This window comes from Ranitomeya variabilis, chromosome 6 (genome assembly GCF_051348905.1).
Source record: "Ranitomeya variabilis isolate aRanVar5 chromosome 6, aRanVar5.hap1, whole genome shotgun sequence".
Classification (NCBI taxonomy): Eukaryota; Metazoa; Chordata; class Amphibia; order Anura; family Dendrobatidae; genus Ranitomeya; species Ranitomeya variabilis.
In genome coordinates this window covers 458658465-458683041 of record NC_135237.1, presented here as the reverse complement: position 1 = coordinate 458683041, position 24577 = coordinate 458658465, and the positions used below count along the sequence as shown (strand labels likewise).

Below are 24577 nucleotides of genomic sequence, written 5' to 3'. Positions count from 1 at the left end.
GAAAGCCGCGGCTCCCCTCATCACTGGTAAAGTATTCAGTATTGAGTCTCGGGAAGTCTTCCCTTTTAATTGACCCTCTAGTTGGTTTAGCCAAATCATTAGGGAGCGAGATGTACACGCCGCTGCTACTGCAGGTTTTAAGCCCCCCCCTGCTGCCTCCCAAGAACCTTTGAGGAAGGCGTCCGCCTTCTTGTCCATAGGGTCTTTTAGTACCCCCATGTCTTCAAACGGGAGTGCGAACTTTTTTGATGCTTTGGCTATAGCCACATCTAATTTGGGGGCTTTTTCCCAAAAGGAGCAGGATTCATCCCCAAAAGGGTATTTCCTTTTGGGAGTCAAGAGAGACTTTTTCATGGGCTTTTTCCATTCTTTTTTGATTAAAGCCGCAATTGCATCATTAAGTGGAAAAACTCTCCTCTTCTTTTGTTCTAGGCCCCCGAACATGATGTCCTGTACCGATTTTTTGGGGTGGGAGTCTACTAACCCCATAGTACTTCTCACCGCCTTTATGAGGCCATCGGTGTCCTCTAGTGGGAAACAGTTGTGCCCCCCCGAGGAAGAAGTGGATGATGCAGATGAGGAGGAGGAGGAGGAGGAGGATACTGAGCTTGCACTATCGCTGTCAGATTTTGAGACCGGAGATGGAGACCTATCCTTGGTCTTTCTCCGTTTTTTCCCCTTTTTTAGTGATCTAAGGGTATCTTCTACTTGCTCTTTAATCAGGTTTTTTAAATCGGTTGCAAACCCTGGCAGACTTTCAGATACTGTCTGCTGTATGCAAGTGTTACACAGCGTCTTCTCCCAGGTAGGTGGAAGATCTTCTCTACAGATGGCACAAATTTTATGCTTTGTTTTGCCTGCGCTCTTCCTCCCCTAAAAGAGACAAATAATAACCTTACTGTCTCTGACTTTCACGAAGATCCACTTACCAGCTCCAGGACCCATAAATACCGGTTGGGGATTCTCTGCCTCTGGCTTTTTCCCCGACGCCGTACTGGATCCCTTACTGCGTTGGGACCTCTGGCGTTCGTTGCTGGTGTCCTGGTGCTGCTGTCGCCTTTTTTGCTGCTGCTGCTGCTGTGGCGCTGCAATAGGTGGAGATGATTCTGGCAAGGGAGATGCCGGGTCGCTCATATTGCTGCTCTGCGGTTACTGCTTTGACAACACTCTTTGCTTTTTTGAGGCTGCTGCTGATATTGCGGAGCCGCTAAGAGGAAGTGATTTTCCTCATTTAAAGCCTTTGCGCCGCATTTTTCCATCCGCGCCTGCGCAGTAGCGCCCGGCTGATGGCGAGGAGCGCCGAACGCCGGCGCCTGAGCAGTAGCGCCCGAACGTCGGCGCCTGCGCAGTAGCGCCCGGCTGATGGCGAGGATCGCCGAACGCCGGCGCCTGCGCAGTAGCGCCCGAACGTCGGCGTCTGCGCAGTAGCGCCCGGCTGATGGCGAGGAGCGCCGAACGCCGGCGCCTGCGCAGTCGGGTTAAGCGGCGCCTGCGCAGAAGCGTCCCGCACCAAGATGGCGCCGGGAGTGCATATATGGCGCTGCTGACCGGCGCCTCCGGTCCTATGCAGTCCCTGCTGCGCGGCTCTGCACGCCCGATGGTGGTGCAGTGTGCAGACTGACGCCTGATACTTGGGGAGGGCCGCGCCGCACCTCCCGCAACCACAGAGGGACCCCCCTGGATGTTGCCGGCTGCATCTTACCTGGGGAGGTGACCGCGAACTCCCCGTCACCTCCCCCGCACACCCTAGAGGCCCACTAGCCCTTCGCGGTGGCGCTTCGGGTCACCACCTTAGCCGAGGCAGAGGGACCCCAGCTGCCTGAATCGGACTAGATGGCCCCGGAATTCCCACGTCGATCTGGTAAGTCCATAGGTCTCCCATCAAGGACAGGAAACCAACTGATGCGGGAGAGTGGTACCGCCTTTTTATCCGTAGGTTTCCTGTCCTTGGTGGGCGGATCCCCTCTCTCCGTGGTGCCGTCATGGGCGATCAGAGAAAGAGCCTTTGGGGGATCAGTTTAAAAAGCCGGATTACTCACCGGTAGGGTTGAGCGACCTTAGCTTTTTTAGGATCGAGGTGGGTTTTGTGAAACCCGACCTTCTCGGATGTCGGATCGTATGGAATCGGCTGAGTATGTCAATGAATCTCTCTCTCTCTCTCTCTCTCGTTATTTTTTAACTCCGGAAATTACTACGTCCGAAAACGTAACATAGCACTATGATGCCGCAGGAGCCGGAACCTATGTCATCACGCTGCCCACAATTAATTGGCTCAAAAAAATGGCGGGGAAGGCGTCATTCGAAACGCGACTTTGGCGCCAAGTTCGCGTTCCACGTGGCCGACCCACACTGGGATCGGATCGGGTTTCATGAGACGCCGACTTTGCCAAAAGTCGGCGACTTATGAAAATGAACGACCCGTTTCGCTCAACCCTACTCACCGGTAATGCTCTTTTAATGAGTCCACGACAGCACCCCACATGAGAGAGAGGGATCCGCCCATAGGAACAGGAAACCTACAGAATAAAAGGAGGCGGTCCCCTCTCCTCCTCAGTTTAGTTTACAGAGTATAAAAAGGGAACCGCAAAAGCTTTAGTATTAATTCTTATTCAGCAAAATATCTTAAAAACTCTATACAACCATTATTTGTGAATTAAAGAAAGAGCTGTGCATAATCAGGGAGGGTTGCAAATGGGTGCTGTCGTGGACTCATTAAAAGAGCATTACCGGTGAGTAATCCGGCTTTTTACCCTTCGCCACGACAGCACCCCACATGAGAGACTTTCAGAGAGTCATTATTCGGGTGGGATTACTGTACTAAGAACAGCTCTACCAAAGGTCAAATCAGAAGATGAAGATAGATCAAGTCTATAATGGTTGTAAAAGGTAGAAGGTGTAGACCAAGTTGCGGCCTTACATATTAAATGGATCGGGACATCCGCTTGTTCCGCCCAGGAGGAAGCCATGGCTCGTGTTGAGTGCGCTTTAATACCCACTGGAGGAATCTCGCCATTTGATGTATAGGCCAAGCAGATAGCATCTCTGATCCATCGAGATATGGTAGCTCTCGTGACCCCATGTCCTTTCTTGTGGCCCTGAAAGGAGATAAACAGAGCCCTACTCTCCCTCCATGTTTGACACCTTTCTATATAAGTCAGGATGGCTCTTCTGACATCTAAGGTGTGGAACTTATGTTGTTCAGGGGTTACAGGAGAATCAAAAAAGGAAGGGAGAAATATTTCCTGTGACCTGTGGTAGGTGGATGCTACCTTAGGGAGGTATGAGGGGTCTGGTTTTAGGACTATTCGATCATGGAATATCAGTAAGAATGGTGGGTCTACTGATAGGGCCTGGATGTCGCTAACACGTCTGGCTGAGGTCAGGGCTACCAAGAGGGCTACTTTATATGTGAGGACATTTAGAGGTATAGAATCTAGAGGCTCAAATGGGGAGCTGGTTAAGGCTTCTAGCACTAGATTTAAATCCCACGGAGGTAGACGGGGAATATGTACCGGGTTACTTCGTTCACAAGACTTAATGAATCTGGAGACCCATCTATCAGCGGCTATATTATATCCATATAGGGCTCCTAACGCTGATATCTGGACTCTTAAGGTGTTCACTGATAATCCTAATTCTCTACCTTTTTGTAGGAACTCTAGAATAGGTGTTATCGGAACCTGTTTAGTGAATGCTATTGTATGAAAGTCTAAGAATTTTTTCCATACCCTGCTATATATCAGGGTGGTAGATCTTTTTCTACTTAGTAGCAGGGTTTTTACTAGCTGTTCTGAAAAACCCCTTGAGCTTAGTAACTGCCGCTCAAGTTCCACGCCGTCAAGTGAAGCCCTTTCACTTGCGGGTGGAAAAACGGCCCCTGGAACAGTAGTTCCCTGTCCAATGGAAGAATCCATGGATCGCATAGACACATGCTCTGGAGGCAGGAGAACCACGGCCTCTTTGGCCAGAAGGGTGCAATGAGGATCACCCTTGCACGTTCCCTCCTGATCTTCCTGATCACTAGCGGAATTAGAGACATTGGAGGAAAGGCGTAAGCCAGTTTGAAGTTCCAAGGATGGTGTAGGGAGTCCAGCATGTCTGGATGATCCATGGAGTTCAGGGAAGCGAATCTTTCTACCTGTCTGTTGCCTCTTGTGGCAAATAGATCTATCTGAGGCACTCCCCATGCTCTTGTTATTAGTCTGAACACGGTTCTGTTTAAGGACCATTCTCCCTGGCGCAGCCTGTTTCGACTGAGGTAGTCCGCTTTGGTATTCTCTATTCCTCTGATGTGTAGGGCTGTTAGGGACGCAAGATGAGTCTCTGCGAACTGGAAGATCTCCCCTGCGATGGTCATCAGACTTCCTGACCGTGTACCGCCCTGACGGTTTACATAGGCCACTGTGGTGGAGTTGTCTGAGAAAACTCTTACATCTGCTCCTTGAATCTGTGGAAGAAAATAATTTAAGGCTTTCCCTACTGCTGTTAATTCTTTCCAATTTGACGAACATGATGATTCTGACTGATTCCAGGTATCCTGGACTATGTCATCCTCCATATGTGCACCCCATCCCGTAGGGCTGGCGTCTGTAGTAATTATTTTGGATGGATCTACTATCCAAGGTACACCCCCTGAAAGGTGTCCCATATCTAGCCACCAGGATAGAGATTCTATGACATCTCTAGAGAGAGTTAGTTTACTCTCTAAGTGTCCTTTCTGTCCCTGGGCTGACAGTGCTTCGTACTGTAATTGGCGGGTATGGAATTGAGCCCATGGTACAGCCGGGATACATGAGGGCAATGATCCTAATAAGGACATAGCCTTTCTTAGTGTCATGTAGGGGTTTTTTATTGCTTCTGACACCTTTGACTGTATAGTCATTTTCTTTGAATGCGGGAGGAAGCTTTTTTGACTTACGGAGTCTAGCTGGATCCCTAGAAACATTTGAGTAGTGTCTGGATTCAGTCTGGACTTTTCGAAGTTGATAATCCAACCCAACTCCTGCAGGGATGAGTGTGTTAGACAACCGCAATTTACATTGAGCCACAGAATTTCCTATCACTAAAAAGTCATCCAGGTAGGGTATTATTAAAGTGTCCCGTTGGCGTAGATGAGCCATCACCTCTAACATCACTTTTGTAAAAATGCGGGGGGCCATAGAAAGCCCAAATGGCATTGCTACATATTGGAAGTGACGAACCTGTCCCTCCAGGATGACCGCTACTCTTAGATACTGCTGGTGTTCGGCATGTATAGGAAGGTGATAGTAAGCATCCTTTAGGTCTATCCCGGCCATGACACACCTAGGGAACAAAAGCTTGATGGTAGAACTAATGGATTCCATTTTGAAAGTGTGGTTACGTAAAAAGGAATTTAGTTTTTTGAGGTTTATGATGGTTCTGAATGAACCATCTGGTTTATTGATCAAGAATAAAGGGGAATAGAACCCCCTCCCTTCTTGATCACGGGGAACCTTTATCAATACTTTTTTAGATAGAAGCGACAGGATCTCTGATTCTAGAGCTTCTTGTTGTTGTTGACCTCTTGGAGATGTTACAATAAAAGAATCCCAAGGGATACTATCAAATTCTAATTTTAATCCGTTTCCAATAATGTCCAGAATCCAAAGACTAGATGTTATCAGCTTCCATTTAGAAAAGAAATATTTCAATCTACCGCCCACTTCATAATTAACGGTACTTATTACGTTTTTGGTTATAGGATCCGGAAAACAGAGCACCTCTTTGTTTTGGATCCTTTGTCTCCCAGCGCTCCCTTTGTTCAGTAGGTTTGTTCCTGGTAAAGGGGCGTCTCCTGAAAGCTCTCCTGTAAGAGGGAAGGTACTGGTTAGGGAAGCCTTTCTTCCGCTCTCCTGCCTTATTTAAGAGCTCGTCCAGAGTTTTCCCAAATAGGAACTCACCCTGGCAGGGGATCGCACAAAGTTTTGCTTTGGCCTGTGCGTCCCCTTTCCAATTTTTCAACCAGAGTGCTCGCCGGGCTGTGTTTACTAGGCCGGCTGACCTGGCTGTTAGGGCCCCTTCACACTGGTCGATTCTGCTACGATTACGACGCATTTGCGTCATATTCGACATCGCAGTACGAGCTCGTAGCCAGCGGTCACACTCTACGATGTTAACGCTTTTTCTGACGTAGTTGCGATGTGAACGTCACGCGTCGCAATCGTACGCTACCCTTCACACCGCCATAGTCCTACGACTCCGAGCGTGACGTATTACCAGCATGGGCGTGCTAAAACGTCACGCCCAATCAGGAGACAGGTATGCGGAAGCCCAACCCACGTAGTCGCATTACGAGCTCGTATGACCGCCGTCACATACTATGATTTCGACCGCCACAGCGAGACATTTACGACGAAAGAAAGTTCTGCTCTTTCTTTCACATCGTACGATGCTGGGCTGCGTCGCAAATCGTAACGCCATGTCACACTTTGCAACCTCGGAACGAGGACGGATAAACGTCACAAATCGAACGCTCGTTCAGACTTTGATTGCACAGTGTGAAGGGGCCCTTAGGCGTAGCGAATCCACCGACGCATCGGCTAGAAATGCTACTGCATCTTTCATTAGAGGGATTTTCGACAGAATTGTATTTCTCGAAGCTCCACTTCTAATTTGTTCCTCCAGCTGCTCTGTCCATACTAGCAGTGACCTTGCAGTACAGGTGCTAGAGATGGCTGGTCTGAATGCCCCCGTATTAGCCTCCCATGACCTCTTAAGTAAGGCTTCTGCTTTTCGGTCTAACGGATCAGTTAGAGTCCCTGAGTCCTCCACAGGCAAGACCGACTGTTTAGACGTTGAAGCCACTGCAGCATCAACTTTTGGTATCTTTTGTCAGGAATTAAGTTCTTCATCACTGAAGGGGTAGCGTCTTTTAGCAGAGGATGGTAAGAATCCTCTTGTATGTTGTTTCTCCCACTCTTTTTTAACCAGCTCCTTAATTGTGGGTATGGCGGGGAAGGACCTTCGTTTTCGTTGTCCTAACCCCGCAAACATGATGTCCTGCGCTGACTTCTTTCCCTTCTCATCTGGGCACCCCATCGTGCTCCTGACGGCTTTAATTAAACTGTCTACACTACTATTTGGTAGACAAAGTCCTCCTTCATATTCCGATGAACTTGGCTGGGACTCCTCTTCATCAGAGGATTTTTGTACTACCTCTGACTCCGAGCTTACTGGAGATCGGGACCTGCTAGGCTGACGGGTACTGGCGCTACTTGTATGCGCCAGACCCTGCATCTCTTCGCGAATTATGGCTCTAACGTCAGACGGAGTCATTACGTTTTCTTGTCGTAAGGTCAATATGATGCAGTCTGCACACAATCTCTTAGTATATGAGTTCGGGAGGGGTTGCAAACATAAGGCACATTCTCTGTGTTTGGTTTTATGTGTCCTTTTCTTAGTCTAGAGGAAGGGGATATAGGAGGAACATATATCAGCATATGGGAAGAGACTCTTTTAAAACTCACCCAGTGAAGCTGACAGGTACCGGTTCTGGAGGCGGATTCTTAGCTGAAAGATCCTTCTGTTTGGTGGCAGATCGCTTTTCCTGGGATCGATCTCCACTTTTGGTGCTGCTCCTGGCGCTTGTCTCCTTACTGGGAGACCGCTCTGTTGCAGGCAAGTGCGCTACATCGGCCGGTGAAGCCATACTTACACACACCGGCCGACGCTAGTGCTGCACTTTTAAATCTGGCGCCGAATCTCCTGCCTCCCCGGACCCAACCCGGAAGTGCTCCAGCGACTTACGGGTTAGACGCGCCGCTCCTCCTTACCATGCGGCGGCTGCTGGATAAGAAGCCGGCCGCTGAGCGCGCGCGTCCTCATCGAGCCGGGCGGACCAGCGGCACCGAACCCGGACCATGGCGACGATCAGACGAGGGGGGAGGCTGCAAACAGTGGCTCCCCCGCCGCTGCCTCTGGTACCGCAGCCCCTGCCGTTCCCATAGAGACCGACGCAGGCGGGTGCATGGCCCAGGAATCCTCTTGAACTGCAGGTACTTCGGGTTCCCATAGAAACAGGAAACCTAAACTGAGGAGGAGAGGGGACCGCCTCCTTTTATTCTGTAGGTTTCCTGTTCCTATGGGCGGATCCCTCTCTCTCATGTGGGGTGCTGTCGTGGCGAAGGGTAAAATCTGGATTTTCATTCTATACTCAGATCTTAAAGCACAGATTAAAACCATCAAGGGAATATTCTATCCGATTAAAAACCTGCCTGAGTTTTAAGAGCAGGCTCTCTTCCAGGATTTGAGTGTCTCAAAGAGCTTACCTGAAATTTTAGCAAATTTATACCGATAAAAAATAGAAAAAGTATCTTGGAGACTTCTCCCCAAAACCCCTAACTTCACCAATCAATATGCATTTTTTTCCACAGCAAATCTGTTGAGAGCACAGAAGAGGAACAAAGATTGTGTGACAATTTGTGCTGACCAACTGACCATACATCATTTCTCGTTTTATGTTGTTTGTTTAACAAAACCCCATTTTTATGTTCCCTATTAGGCCACTCATCAATTACCCAGAGATAAAAGAGTGGATACAAAAAAATCATTAAAGTGAGCAACCAGCTTAGCTTATAAATGTAGTTTATCCAGTGACCATTTAGGGGAGATAGAGTGAAATTTCATCTGATAACACAAATTTTAGTTTCCAGCATAAAACTGTAAACTAATCATTCACAGTAACCAAAACAGTAGTCAGAAAAAAACACACAAAGAAACAGCACACACCTTAATAGCAAAATGTTGTAGCAAATAAAACACTGTCAATAACGGTCAACTTAACTTACATAAAGAAATGTACTGCATGTATATGTGAGCAAATATTAATAAAAAAAAACCTACAGGGATCTCCAAGCCTGGTCACTTATCTAACTACAACAGGTAGCAAGTAGTGATGGGCAAACCCAACAGTAAAGTTTGGGATGTGCACCGAACACCCAATGTTCAGGCACAGACCCCAAACTTCTCCAGGAAGTCTGTGTTACTGTTTGGGTTCGTCACCCCGAACATCGGGGGTTTCCCATGCCGTCATGGCCTGCATGAGATTTGTCATTAGCCCCTGAAACACCGGCGGCTCTAATCAGCGGTTAAATGATTAGTTTACCTCCGCCTTCTACATCTGCCGCAGCTAATAACAGCGAGAGCAGGCACGGCTGATGGGAGTATTCATAACCCAACACCTGCGCTATAAATAAATGATGTGGAGTCTTTCTATTTTTAATAACCCGCATGGCGAAACTGACAGCTGCAGGCTGCAACCCTCAGCTGTCAGCTTTATCATGGCTGGTTATCAAGAATAGAGGGTTCCCCCCAACTATTATTTTTTTTATTATTTAAATAAATAAATTAAAATAATAGAGTGGGGTCTCTCTCATTTTTGACAACCAACCAAGCTAAAGCAGACAGCTGGGGGCTGGTATTCTCAGGCAAGTAAGGGGCCATGGATATTGGTCCCCCAGCCTGACAATAGCAGCCCTTAGCGGCCCCAGAAAATGTGCATTTATTGGATGTGACAATTCTATCACTTTGCCCTGCTCTTCCCACTTGCCCTGCGGCAGTGGAAAGTGGGGTCATATTTTTGGGGTTGATGAGACCTTTGTATTTTCATATGACATCAAGTACAGCAGTTAGTAATGGAGAGGGGCCATAAGACACCTATCCATTACTAACGCCATAGTCATATTGTCAATAAAAACCACCACCAGCCATCACTGGCTCACGCTGTCATCTGAAAGCGTGTGAACCGCAGCTCAATGACTGTTGATAATAATCTTACCGCCAATCAGAGGCAGTGTTGCATCTGCATGACAGCATGGCAAACAACGGATGTTCGGGCCCCCCATTCATCTGAATAGGGTCCAGGTACTGTTCTGGTACCAGAACCAAACTTTTTTTAAAAATGTTCAGCCAAACCCGAACATCCAGGGGTTCACCCATCATTAGTAGCAAGGTCAATGTTCTCATAGTGAAGAATCATCTCATGTCAATCATAAGGCAAAGCTGTCCATATGACGTAAGGTCACTATGTATAAAATAAAATTCCAAGCAGTCACACTAGAGTTATAATAATGAGTATTTCAGCTTTAGGATTATTTTTAGGTTTATTTTATATTTTAGGTTTATGGCATGGTTTCTTTTTATACCTATACAGCATGAGGTAGGGGTTGAAATACAGATTTCAGGGATGTATCACTTTTTGTTCTGTACTGTGTGCTGGTTCCATACAAGGAGATTATCAGTGTCTGGACCACAGCTCCATAAGTTCTGGTCCAACCACACTTCACTGTCAATAGACAATGTACACAGAAAGCTGTAGTATGGGTGGGGTTAGCTTTCTGACCTCTGCTACAGGACACATCTAAAAACTCAGATTCCATCATAACCACTGCACCCAGAAAACTAAGTGATACATCCTTGGAATCAGGGTCTCTTTTTCTACATTATGCTGCTCTCAGATGAGTTAGCAAAAACCTGATGACAGATTCCCTTTAACATTAATGCTACTTACACCAGCTGGCATTCTATGATTTGATCATGCTGTTAGCATTTTTTTTCTCCAAAATTGTTGATTCAACCAGTTTTTCAGGTGAACTCTAGTAGTCTTGATGAAAAACTATTGGGAAAAAAAAAACTCACTTAGGTCACAGAGAGGACACATTCATGAATGCAGAATCCAGAGCTTCAGGGTCCTGAAAATACCTTACAGCACTGGTCACAGCTTACTCTGTAGACCAGGTAAGGCAGCACCGGTCACAGCTTACTCTGTACACCAGGTAAGGCAGCACTGGTCACAGCTTACTCTGTAGACCAGGTAAGGCAGCACTGGTCACAGCTTACTCTGTACACCAGGTAAGGCAGCACTGGTCACAGCTTACTCTGTACACCAGGTAAGGCAGCACTGGTCACAGCTTACTCTGTAGACAGGCAAGGCAGCACTAGTCAGAGCATACTCTGTAGACCAGGCAAGGCAGCACTAGTCAGAGAATACTCTGTAGACCAGGTAAGGCAGCACTGGTCACAGCTTACTCTGTAGACCAGGTAAGGCAGCACTGGTCAGAGCTTACTCTGTAGACCAGGTAATGCAGCACTGGTCAGAGCATACTCTGTAGACCAGGTAAGGCAGCACTGGTCACAGCTTACTCTGTACACCAGGTAAGGCAGCACTGGTCACAGCTTACTCTGTAGACAGGCAAGGCAGCACTAGTCAGAGCATACTCTGTAGACCAGGCAAGGCAGCACTAGTCAGAGAATACTCTGTAGACCAGGTAAGGCAGCACTGGTCACAGCTTACTCTGTAGACCAGGTAAGGCAGCACTGGTCAGAGCTTACTCTGTAGACCAGGTAAGGCAGCACTGGTCAGAGCATACTCTGTAGACCAGGTAAGGCAGCACTGGTCACAGCTTACTCTGTAGACCAGGTAAGGCAGCACTGGTCACAGCTTACTCTGTAGACCAGGTAAGGCAGCACTGGTCACAGCTTACTCTGTAGACCAGGTAAGGCAGCACTGGTCACAGCTTACTCTTCTTTTACAGCACACATTTATGGCACAGAAGATACGGGTGCACAGGTCCACGGGTCCACAGCACTTACCACTTCTGGGTACTAAATACTTATGATTTTCTGTTACTATATATGATATATCACATTTACCCAGATGATTTGTTTGCTTTTGATCACTCCCCAATTTCTTTGTCAGAAGATACAAGGCATGCGATTAGAATTTTTCTTCCTTTAAGTGTCAGCAGAAATCACTTCCGTACATCGGGCGCAGGACAACTCATGTGTTATTCTTTTAGAAAGGGAACAAACTATCTGTAGGTTTTAAAATCTTTTGAAATCAGAAGCCCAGATAACCCAGCAGTGCAGCTACTAGTATGATATTCCCATGAATGATCTGTCCCAGCAGCGTATCCAGAGACCATTATCTATCACAACACTAGGCTGGAGGCGTCACCAGCATTTATGATCAAGTGGGCCGACATCCACATAAACTATACATACAGTAAAAATCAGAATAGTGTATGAGCTGCCTATTGGCCATAGTAATCAATTTATTTCTATAGTGCCAACATATTCTGAAGCGATTTACAGTTCAGGGCGAACACGTACAAACAGGATCAGATGTTCAAAAAAGTGGAGTGAGGGTCCCGCTCACAAAGGAATAGCGGTGAAAGACAAAAGGAAGAAAAGTGCTTGTAATGTACCGGTATGCTCCAGCCATCTTTATCATGAAGAAGGGTAAATAACTGATCTGCATGAACCGGTCATCAGTCAGTATCTGTATATGTCCAGATGGAAAGTGCTTCCGAGTGCATGGGGTGTGGGGGAATCGAATGATGAAAAGGAAAAATATAGGAAGGGAGAGCTGAAAAAAAAAATTGGATTAATGATGTGATAGGCCTGTCTAAAAATATGTGTTTTTAGCGCACACTTAAAACGGTGAACAAGGAGAATTGGGGTTCACTCACATGTGAGAGTGTATAAAGTAGCCGAAATTCTCTGCCAGAAAAGTTGGAGAGAGTCATGCGTTTTTACACACCTAGCATCCGTCTGACACGCATTTACAATGTGTTTTTAAAATACACACAGTAATTCTCTGTCAATTCAAGCAAGTTTTCTAATAATAATAATAATCTTTATTTTTTATATAGCGCTAATATTCCGCAGCCCTTTACAGCTTGCACACATTATCATCACTGTCCCTGATGGGGCTCACAATCTAAATTCCCTATCAGTATGTCTTTGGAATGTGGGAGGAAACCGGAACCCGGAGGAAACCCACGCAAGCACGGAGAGAACATACAAACTCTTTGCAGATGTTGTCCTTGGTGGGGTTTGAACCCAGGACTCCAGCGCTGCAAGGCTGCTGTGCTAACCACTGCGCCACCGTGCTGCCCGTAAGTAATAAAGTAATAAGTAATAAAACAATCTTCTATACAGATATAAATGATAGATAGAGGTCATTGAGATATAGGATCAGTGCAGTGTGGGTAGCTTTCTGTACATACATTTAGCTAAAAATGAAAAAATAGTGTGGGGTCCCCCTTCTTTTTCTTAACCAGCTGAGGGAAAACTGACAGCTGGGGGCTGTTTATATTGTGGGAAGGTAGCAATAAACATGGAGCTTCCAAGGGTATTAATGTTACAGCTGTCTACTTAGCCTTTAGTGATTATTTACACCCCCTCCAAAAAAAAAAAAGGAGGTGGGGTTCCCCTATTTTTAATAACCAGCAAAAAAGCTAAACAGACAGCTGTGTGCTGATATTACAGGTTTAGGAAGGGGCCGTGGATAATAGTCCTCTCCCAGACTAAAACACCAGCCCTCAGCTGCTCCAGGAATGCCACATCCATCAGATGTAATTCCATATTAAAGGGAATCTGCCAGTAGGATCAACCCTCCTATGGGAATGTAAATCATGGGATGCTGAATAAAAAGATACATTGATATCTGCAATCTGATGTCTTATTCCAGAGCAATCCACATTTTTCTTATATGAGCCATTCAGGACTAAGAAGGGACAGTTACCAGTGTGATGTGTGATGGCCGCTCTCTGCTCTCACTGATTGTACCGGACACATCTGCAGGTTCCTCTCAGCTTCCATCTCACAGGCAGACACGGCTGCAATATTGTTACAATACAGCGGAGCTCAGAGAGCTGCAAAAAATGTGTTTATAAGAAGACAAAGTTCAGTTCTCCAGTGCGGTGTTAATTACATGTCTCACACTGGAAATTCTCCATTTAATTTACAATTATCCCATGAGGTAGATTCTCAGGGAGATCTATGTCCGGCCCATAGATCTTAGGACCTCATTTACAAGTAAGAAAAATGTGATTTCTCTGAAACAAGACATTGGATTGCAGATATCAAGGTATCCTTCGATTCAGCTTCCTATGACTTACATGCCCATATAGACGACTTAGGAGGGCTGATCCGACTCACAGATTCCTTTTAATTTTAATTTATTTCCTAGTATATATTAACGGGACAGCAACTAAAACAAAGGTCAGCCTGTAGCATTACATATTCCTAGCAATGGTTACAGTATTTGGTAGCTCTGCTTGTATGCTGCCGTCTTTGCAAACATTGTACAATATACATATAGAACTATTCATTATGTCATTTCTCCCTTTCTGATGAAGAGTTGTAGCTTATACAGTAAGCCAGAGCTGCACTCACAATTCTGCAGGTCTAGGAGTCTAGTCTCCTGATATTCTTTGCTTCGCACGCTCCATACACAGATTGAACTGGCAAGTGGTCAGGTAGGTTTCGCTGCAGTTTCCTTATATTGTGCTGCTTATGAAGGACAGAAGTTATAACTGGTGCATAAACTGTAAATTATATTGGTCGCAATGTGAACTGTGCCTTAGGAATGCGTAGGTCGTCGCATTGATATCCATCACCTCTTTATTCTACAGCCTCCTGTTATTAATGTAAAGGGGAATATCCTAAGCAGAAGGTGAAACCTACGCTGTAATCTCCAGGGATGCTGCCACGTCCTTGGATTAAACTTCCAATGAAGAGTTTTTAGCACTGACCTTGAATATATTTTGTAAGTGGCAATGGTGTCCTTAGGCACGAGCTCACTTCTGGCGTAAGCAAGGCCGCACCAGCTATCCCCCCACATGACAGTAGAAGGGTTTTTTGTTTTTTTGAGTACGGTAAGTGCCCTTGCAATTCTCAGTGTATTCTGCTTACAGCATGACTTAAATGTCAGTGCCAAGCATTTGCTGACGCTGTATTCTTATCTGAGCCATAGAAAATCCTCTTAGTTAAAAGCACATTTCTCATCTATTACACGCAAGTAAAGTCAAAATCCAAAATTCTACAGTAAGAATATTCTGTCCAGGCAGTGTTAGCAGGAAACAAAGGAATAAGCACCCCCCTAAAAAAAAAAAATAATGGTTCTAAATGACAGCCATTAGTGGGATTTCCGGCATTCTAATTTTGACCCATTTACATATAAGGAAAAGGTGGATGGATTTCTCTGTAATTAGACATCGGATCGCAGATATTGAGGTATCTGAGGTTAAGTCATCATCAGATTGGTTTGCGTCTGATACCCGGCACCCCCACCAATAAGCCAAGATTGGCGCAGAACACCTCAGCGGCCGTCATTCTGTTTAGTGTGGTGACCATGTACTGGAGTGGATCTGATTTCCAGGCACATAAGTCTCTGGTCACATATCCGCCAGTTTGTCCGAGTCATGTTAAGAACATACAGAGTAAGTGATTCATTGCACCAGTTATGCGAATAGACAAGAGTGGCCATGATTATTATTATGAAGTTCGTTTGGTGTCCACTTTTATGATGGAAAAAAAAAGTCATGCATGCCGAATTGTTCTTAAATTTTTTTTTATTTTTTTTTTAAAAGAAGATGAAAACCCAGATGGCTCCCAATAATAATGAATTTTGCCCCTTTGCTTCCATTAGCGTAAATGATCCATTGTACCAGTTATGGAAACTTAAGTGGACAAATTATTATTAGGGTCTATTTGGGTTCTAATTTTTTATTTTTTAAGATCAAAAAGAAAAAAAATTATGCAGGCAGAACATTTTTTTTCCCATTCTAAAAAGAAGACACCGAACAAAGTTCATAATACTCATCGAGGCCACCCTTGTTTATTTGCATAACTGGTGCAAGAGATCAATTATTCTGTATGTTCTTAACACGAAAGAGAACTGGAATAGACAAGCAGTCATGTGACCAGAGACTAATGGGAGCTGATCGAAAGTCCCCGACAGCAGCCACCAAACTGGAGGGGTCCTGCACCATCACACTGTTTACATCCGGCCACGACCAGAACTGGAAACAGCCGATTGGTAGGAGAGGGGGAGTCAGATGATGGACCCCCAATGATCTGATATTTCTGGATAGGTTATGAATATATACGTGGTGGACAAACACTTTAATGGCTGTAGTGTGGTTTCACACAATCCGTTGAGTTGAACTGGCCACATTGAGACGGAAACATTCAGGGACTGAATCAGATCTCTTACAGAAAAGAGCTTCATGAAAATGGAAGAATTCAGTGTGGGCTTCCAAACCTTCCACCTCCACTAATATTCATGTAAGGTCACAGTAATTTCCTTTACGGTTCCTGTGCAGAGAAGTCGATCATTTCCAAACAATATGACTAAAGGCTACATTCACACTGCCGGATATTCTCTCATCTGACACAATTGGGCCGATTTTGCTAATGACACTCCTCAAACTCTGATCAGTCTGAGCCAAGTGTCAGCTTATATGAGAGAATAGGAGCACACTGTGAGGAGAAGATGAAGAACACACATTTTCCCATCTTCTTCATTCCGTAATTGTAAAGTGCTGTGGAATATGTTGGCGCTATATAAATAAAAAATTATTATTATTATTATTCTGCGAGACAGCTGAAATCAAACCGCACTCAGATGTCATCAGAGTGCAGTCCGATGTTTTACACGCACCCATAGACTTGAATGGGTGACTGGCATCCAATTTCAAATGGCAGAATGCTACCATTTTAATTTTCACTGAGATTCTGTCAGAGAAAGAAAATCGTGCATCAGCTCTGCCCCACTGATTAAAATTGGTCCAAGTTCTATCCGATATATATATATTTTTTCTATCGGATAGCACTCGTCCAGTGGCGCAGGTGAGGCTCCTACCGATATGTGTTCACGCGGTGGAAATGTGCGACCGCTATTATACTCCTGGCATGTGAAGCATGCGTGCTGAGGGGAGGCGGCAGGACAGGGTAAGGCGACACTATGGGACACTGGAATGGAGCATTGCAAATGCCAACCAAAGATGAAGAGAATTTAGTAGAAAGCTGCAATGAAAGTTAATGATGTATAAGCCCTATTCTTATGACTATTAGCGGTGTGACCTGGAAAACGAAGGGACAGACGTTCAGTTCTCTGTGGAGTTGGTGGTGGGGAGGGAGGCAGGGGAAGTGAGTGAAGGCGTTGCCGCTCTTACTCCAGTCTTCTTAGATGGGTAATATATTGCTAAATGCTTATAAAATCAATGCACTTGCTATGAAAATCCCTCTTTCTGTTGAAGATCAGACTGGGGTCCCATCGTTTTGCCAGTACAGTTAGTGGCTCCATCTTGGCTTCCGTCCAATCCTCGGCAAACTGGATTGGGGCGTCTGCACAGAAAGGGACATTGAGTAAAACGATGCAGACAAAGTCACAGTGTGCTCTGTCCACGTAAGTCAAGTCGGTAAGCCAAACCTCCGACTCCACAGCCCTGGCTTTGTCCTGCATCATTCTTGGGCATTTTTGGGGATTTAGACGCAAGTCTCAATGGAATCACTGAACATAGTGGAAAACGCTATGTGAACCCAGAACATGAACATGTCTTTTTTTTTCCTGTTTACAGCTCGTTGCCCAGGGGACCCGCCACCGCAGCAGTGGGCTAACATGCACAGTGCTTACAAGCTCTTTATTACCAAGCTTGTAAAGCAAGGCTCTGATGCTGCTGTAGAGGCAGGCCTGCATTGTATAGTAGCATCGGGAGCCACAGTTTGGTCCAGCTGTGAGATGTTGCTGTTGGCACAAACCGTCAGTCAAGTAGGAGTGCAGGAAGTCTGGGGCGTAGTACTCTCATGGACCGAACGCATGAGAAGAACCCTGTAGGTTGACGTTACTCAACACGTTAACGATGAGATTTTTCAGAAAACACAGTGAAAATCACACCATTTTAAATCCGTATACAAAATGCACCACAAACATATTGTGTGAACGTGGCCATAAGTAATGCTGTAACCTCTTTGTTTTAAAGGGGTTTTTTCCTGAGAACAGGAGTCCCTTGTGTGAATGGAGCACAAGTGCCTATGAGTGACAACTGACCTATTCCCGCTCAATGGGAGGAGTGGTGGTGCACGTATACTACCGCACCAGTGGGGGACGCACCACTGACCACTGCATTTATCATCTATCTATAGGACAGATAACGTGCCATGGGACAACACTTAGCATCCCATAAGCATTGCCTTTAATATGAGAATGGAGTCTATAGGTATGGGCGCTGCATCCATTCACTTTCATAGCAAGACAGGAGAGATCAGACCGAGCAGAATAAGAAACGCCAGCATCGTAGTTACTAATCACAGATCACTGTGGACATATAAAATGCAGTGAACCGACGACAAGAGGGGGATCTGGGAATTTCAAAAGTCTCATTTAATAGGACAGCATAAATAGAAAACCTGAGCAGTAAACCGCAGGCATTTGTTTGTGTTAATAGGGAGAGTTTGTAACATGATTATAATTAGCAAAGTCAGGAGACGAGCAAATCACAGCGATGGTCACGATCTGTGGATGGTTGGAAAAACAAAGCAGTATAATAATATTCAACATTGAGAATGCTGCAGCAAGAGGAAAAGAAAAGGTCAAGGAATTCTAGAAATCACAGGATGGAGAGAGTAATGTTCTGCAAAGGATGAGAAAACTGGGAACAAATTCTTCCAAACAATGCGATTTATTCAGCACTGAGTATGAGTGACACGTGTACGGCAATCTGGAGTAGGGACTCGCAGGATGATGGGACCCGTGCCGTGTACTTTGGCCAAAATGCCGACCAATACCTCATGTATTATATACATCTTTTTGCACGTTTTTCTGCAGGGTGCAGGCTGGGCCCCTCCAGTGGTGTCTGGCCGGTGGGCGCACACAAGGTATTGTCAGCCCGACTAATGTAATATCATGGGCATTGGTAATAGGATGCTATACGGATAGAGGTACATCTCACGTAATGCTGTGAATGACACCTTATGCAGCCTGTGTGTGTTTGACGACTAGGAAGCCACCCCACGGATGTTTGGTGGGTTAGTAAGTGGTTGTTTTATTAGTATTTCTGCCCCCACCTTTTATTATGGGCGACCTTCTGTATCCTGTTCTGCATTTATGTCTGGACATGATATTGCAAGTATGGCAGCTAATTTTTTTCAGTGATGTCTTTTATTGATTTTTAGTCCTTTTATCAGTGCATTATGAGTGACATGTGCAGAAATCCCCGCACTTAAACCCTTGGCTGCTATCAACGAGGTTATTAATGGCCGTCTGATGATTGTTCTGCCATGCTGAATGCACTTGGGCAAATCATCAAGATCCACTGCTGGCAGCTCATTTTACAATTGCTGACAAATGACGTCTCAGTTTGGAGACCCTGCAGGCCATGTTAGCACATTTAGGGAGCACAGGCTGCTCATAGTAGTGCAAGCAACATGCGGCCTGGCCTTGTTGTACTGAAAAATGCCTCCTGGGACACTTTGGAGAAATCACTGTAACACTGGTTCCACGATCAAATCAATGTAACGCTGAGCTGTTAGTGTATCTGAAATGAAGACTAGAGGGTCCGGCTACAATATTATGTCATCCCACTACAGAATCCCAGGAGTAGGACCAGCGTGACGAAAAGGCCTCTTCATGGTGTTGCTCACATTATCTCTATATGGAGTCCGGAGGCTGGAATGGAGGTCTAGCCTATCCAGCAATAAGTCCTGGTTTTGTCTTGGATGCAAGGATAGCCAGAGATTGGTCTGGAGTCTATATGGAGAATGCCATGGAAAGGCCTTCATGAGGGAACCTAACCCTGGTTCTTTTCGCCAATTTATGGTGAGGGGTAGCAAAATGTACAGCAGCCAGACCCCTCTAGTCTTCATTCCAGGTACACTAACAGCTCGGCGTTGATTGATCCAGTTGTGGAACCATTGCTACAGACATTTCTCCAAAGTGTCTCCAGAACAGTTTTTCAACATGACAAAACCAGGCTACATGATGCCGATACCAATGTGAGCAGCCTGCATGGTATAGATCATCTACCATGTACTGCTGCGTTTCTCTCCCATTGACCAAATCTGGAATGTCATTGGTCGGCAACTGTAAAGGCAGCCGACAGCAGCAGATCTTGATTATTTGCTGCATAAGTGCATTTAGCATGGCCGAACATTGCTCTCGGAAAATCACAAATCATTAAATATCCATCCAGCCAGTGATTTCTATAATTCAACAACTTTTCCTTTTTGCAATTTCAATATTAAGGAGCGTGGAAAGGCCACGCACATGTAGACAGCCTGCACACAACTATACAGAGGTCAGGTGTGTAATTTACAAGTAAAAGCAAACATGAAGTTGCTTCCGCCTGAAGCGGTATCCACTCTGGGCAATGCCTTTTTCTTACAAGGTTTCCATGAGATGAAAGAAAAGCTTCTGATTCCTGCAGAACAATGATCTGAGGGAGGCGGAAACTGGTAGCAAGAATAGTTTCTCTATAGTGCCTCCACAGGTGAAAAGAGGAATTACACAGATTTGCCTATGTAATTAATAGATACTACACTGTGGCATACAGATGAGGGCACTGAATGTAAACCCCTCTCTACTTATATAATAGGGACTGTCAAGTTTAGATCAAACTGTCAATTAAATTATTATTATTATTTAAGATTGCTGGGAAGTTTCTATGCAGAATTTACCTATTTTCGCATAATATTAATGATTAATAATACTAATAATAATAAATCAGCCAGTTCAATTATTAAAAAAAGCCTTTAGAAGGGTTACATGGGACAGTTAATGCTGGTGCTTGCATTTCCATTTCAGGCTATGCCGCCTCATCTAAAGATTCATCTGCAGTTATTGACTGTGAATGCCTGGTCAGCATGCAGCTTGTCAAATCTGATATATCCCACTAGGTCACTCACAACTAAAATAGGTGCAGTGCAGACACGAGGAGAATTACCTGTCTAGGGCATTTGTATGTGTGACGATAACGGCATTTATGATACACATCTTACCATATAGGTTTCCATATTCAGCTTTCCGAAATGATACGAACATATCTGGGTCCCATTACTAAAACTATGATCAAAAATAAGCAGGAGGTGCAAAGAAATATGTCCTAGCTCTTTGTTTTGTGATACGCACCAGAACATTGTAAACTTTCGCAAATAAACATTAGATCCTTACTACTTCTGGACATAACATGGTGCAGCTGCCGATCACCTCCAGCAACTCTTCGCAGTTCCTCTCTTAGGCTATGTGCACACGTTGCAGATTTGCCTCAGGAATTTTTTGTGCGGATTCTGCATCTCTTGGCAGAAAAAGCAGGTGCGGATTTGACGCGTTTTTTTGTGCGGATTTGATGCGTGTTTTGTGCGGATTTACTGCATTTTTTACCCCTGCGGAGTTCTATAATGGAATGGGTACAAAAGCTGCTGATCCGCACAAAAGAAGTGACATGCTACTTCTTTTAATCTGCAGCGTTTCCGCACTGAATTTTCCGCACCATTAGCACAGCATTTTTTTTTTCTCATTGATTTACATTGTACTGTAAATCACTTGCGGATCGGCAGCGTTTCTGCACCGCAAAAAACGATGCGGATCCGCAGGAAATCCGCAACGTATGCACATACCCTACGGCTATGTTCACACATTGCATTTTTGCTGTGTTTTTTTTCCTGCAGGAAAATCTGCTCTCGACAATAAAAAAGCTGTTGACAACAACAACAACAAAAAAAAACAATGCGTTCGATTTCTAACATCTCATAGCTTTTGCTGGTACTGTAAAATTTTGCGGAAAATTTGCATAAAAAAAGGAGCAAAAATGCAACGTGTGAACTTACTCCTGGAAATGTATAAATTGACAACTTGGCTTTACATGTCCTCTCGAAAAGGTGTAATAGTCTGACCCGATCACACATTATCACGTGTAGGGAGGGACACTCCACAGTAATGAGGAATAGTAATAGCTAATTGGCCATTTATTCAAAAAATTCTGGGAGGAATAATGGAGGAATGCCAATTGAGAAAAAAAATTAAGTAGACTTGTTATTTTGTTAGGAATGCAAATATTTATTAAGATTAGCGACAAATCCCCTTAGGGCTCATACTCACTTGCAAGCAAAATGGACGAGTGCAATCTGATTAAAAAAAAAAAAAAAAAAAAAAAATCGGATTGCACTCGGACCAATGTTATTCAATAGGTGACATCTCATTTGCGATTTTTTTCTCAGTCGAAATCGGACTGAGAAAAAAATCGCAGCATGCTGCGATTTGCTGAGAGTCTCGCCAATGCAAGTCAATGGGTGCGAGAAAAAAAACTCACGGAATACGGACCATCCGTTATCCATCCGTTTTTTACAGATACCTTACCATTCTGTGGCATAGAACACTGTACAGTAAATGGTCCTGTATATGATTGTAAAAAAATAGTTGCAGAGAAAAAAAACGCATTGCATACAGATGTCACACAGATGTAAAATGGATGGTGCGATTTAAAAAAAAAAAAAAAAAAAAAAATCGCATTGAACTTGCATGACAATCGCATAGTTTGCATCCTATTTTTTCGGTCCAGATTACGGACCGTTTTTTTTCTAGCAAGTGGGTATGAGCCCTTAAAAGGGACTCTCAGCACAGAATGACTGCTCACACCAAGTCCAGACACTCGGTGCTTCACGGCGGGGCCGACCCTTTATATACGAAGGTGTAGGTGGGAAGGCGTATATAAAGGGTCGGCCCCGCCGTGAAGCACCGAGCGTCTGGACTTGGTGTGAACAGTCATTCTGTCCTGACTGAGTCCCTTTAAATTTGTGGCAGGGCAAGCTATGGCATTACATAATCTAAGAATTACCAGTAACAACTTCAGTCTTACAAACTAGTCTCAAGCTTCATTAACTAATGTTGCTATTTCGCATCATCAAAATTCCAGCATGATAAAGAAACACGATGGCAAGGAAATGTATTTAAAGCCAATTCCTGGGTGTAACGGGGCCCAATATTGAACCTATTAATGGATTATCATCATCTTAAATAAGTCAAATTGCAAAGTGTTTGCTTCACTATTTACTAGTTATTTAAAAATAAAACTCCATCCTCAAGAAGAGATGAATATTTAATTTTATTGTTTACTGCTCATTGCCTAGGTTACCGGCCACCGCTGCAGTCAATCAGCGATGGACAGACACATGCAGCAATTACAAGATCTTCACAGTAGAGCTTGCAAGCACTGCTCTAAGTTGATCAGATTGCTGGGCAGTACTATTAGCTTCCAGTCCAACCAGCTTTAGTGCCCCTGGCACAACAATGCCACTGGTGTGAACTTTCAATCAGACAGGCCTCAACACTTGTTGGAGAGGAGCGATCCTGCCCGAGAGGAGCGATCCTGCCCGAGAGGAGCAATCCTGCCCGAGAGGAGCAATCCTGCCCGAGAGGAGCAATCCTGCCCGAGAGGAGCAATCCTGCCCGAGAGGAGCAATCCTGCCCGAGATGCACAACCCCTTTAACCTACTAGAAGAGGCTGGAGATGTGCTTGTGCCAATTTGTACCCCAGCTGAATGGGTACTTCCGAGGTTATAGAGTGGATGGATTCAATGGTTTCATACAGTCAAGAAATGACTGAGCATCTCTAAAGTTACCCTAAAAGAAATTATTATTAATTTTTTTTAGTTACAGGTCATCCTTAAATATTTTGCAAGACACCAAAAAACTAGAACATTACTCAAAATAATATCTAAAGCCAAACAAGCAAACAAATATATATCTTTCTAGTGCAGTACTAACCATCTTTTAAAGGAATCTGTCAGCATATTGTTGCTATGTAATCTGATAGCAGCATGATGTAGGGGCAGAGACCATGTTTCCAGTGATGTGTTACTTACTGCTCTGCTTGGTGCAGTTTTAATAGAATATCTGTTTTCTCTGCTGTATCTGCAGCAGTGCTATGAATGTTGAGCCCTGTATAACCCCACCCACACCACTGATTGACAGTTTTCTGTGTACAAGGTCAACAAGATACCAATCAGTGGTGGGGGTGGGGCTACACAGATCAGCTGTCTGGTTTACACAACACCTTGTCAGGCAGTGATAATCTCCAGCTGATAAAGCACTGATTGTATTGAAACCACAGCACACAGCCTAATAAGTGACACATTGCTGGAATTAGGGTCTCTGCCCCCACATTATGCTGCTCTCAGATTAAATAGCCAAAACCTGCTGTCAAATTCCCTTTGAGGTTCCATAGCTAGCCTAAACAATATTAACCTGAGGAACCACTGGATGAATACTCATTTTGCCTTTTAGGATTTCATGTCAACCATATGATTCAATGTCCATCAATTTTAAAGCACAATGATCCGCACAGATACAAGATGACGAGAACCCCCCACTTCACAATGGGTACCAAGTGCCTCAAACAAAGAGACAAATTTTTAACCATTTCTGACAATTTATTAAAAATATAGTAAAAAAAGTAAATATCAAATTAAGGTCATAGTAGGTGGGAGTGACCCCCTGGATCCATCTAAAGACCACGCGGCCCACCCTCAGGGCAATATCCACGTTATAAACACAGTGGGACCTTCTGGCCATAAACTATTAAGACCCCCATAATAAAGAATAGCAGAATACTAGAAGAACAAGGGATTTTGATTTTGTTAAAAGGAATGGTGAACAAATATGGCCGAGTGACTCATAGCGAGAATCGGTAACACATCACCGCCCCCTCGTTTTTCATTGTAAGAGTTGAGGAGATAACAATATTTATGATGGGCTCAGCCAGAAAATGGAAGAGAA

General features: G+C 44.7%; 2 protein-coding genes across 8 annotated transcripts in view; both read right to left on the bottom strand.

The window, feature by feature from the left end:
- FAM110B (family with sequence similarity 110 member B) overlaps nucleotides 1-24577 on the bottom strand; it is a 182266-nt gene that overhangs the window by 45236 nt on the left and 112453 nt on the right. The window contains exon 3 of one of the 7 annotated variants that reach the window (XM_077270527.1): nucleotides 10529-10633. The exons of the other annotated variants lie outside the window; for them this stretch is intronic. The gene's annotated coding sequence lies outside the window, so the exon portion shown is untranslated. The remainder of the gene's footprint in view (nucleotides 1-10528; nucleotides 10634-24577) is intronic. 7 annotated transcript variants of the gene reach the window in all.
- Nucleotides 3729-5456, bottom strand: LOC143781267 (uncharacterized). Its single transcript, XM_077267768.1, has 3 exons — nucleotides 5202-5456; nucleotides 4919-5002; nucleotides 3729-4447 (listed from the first exon to the last, which is right to left on the bottom strand). The coding sequence occupies exons 1-3, from the start codon at nucleotides 5343-5345 to the stop codon at nucleotides 3809-3811; spliced, it is 867 nt and encodes a 288-aa protein (XP_077123883.1). The 5' UTR covers nucleotides 5346-5456; the 3' UTR covers nucleotides 3729-3808.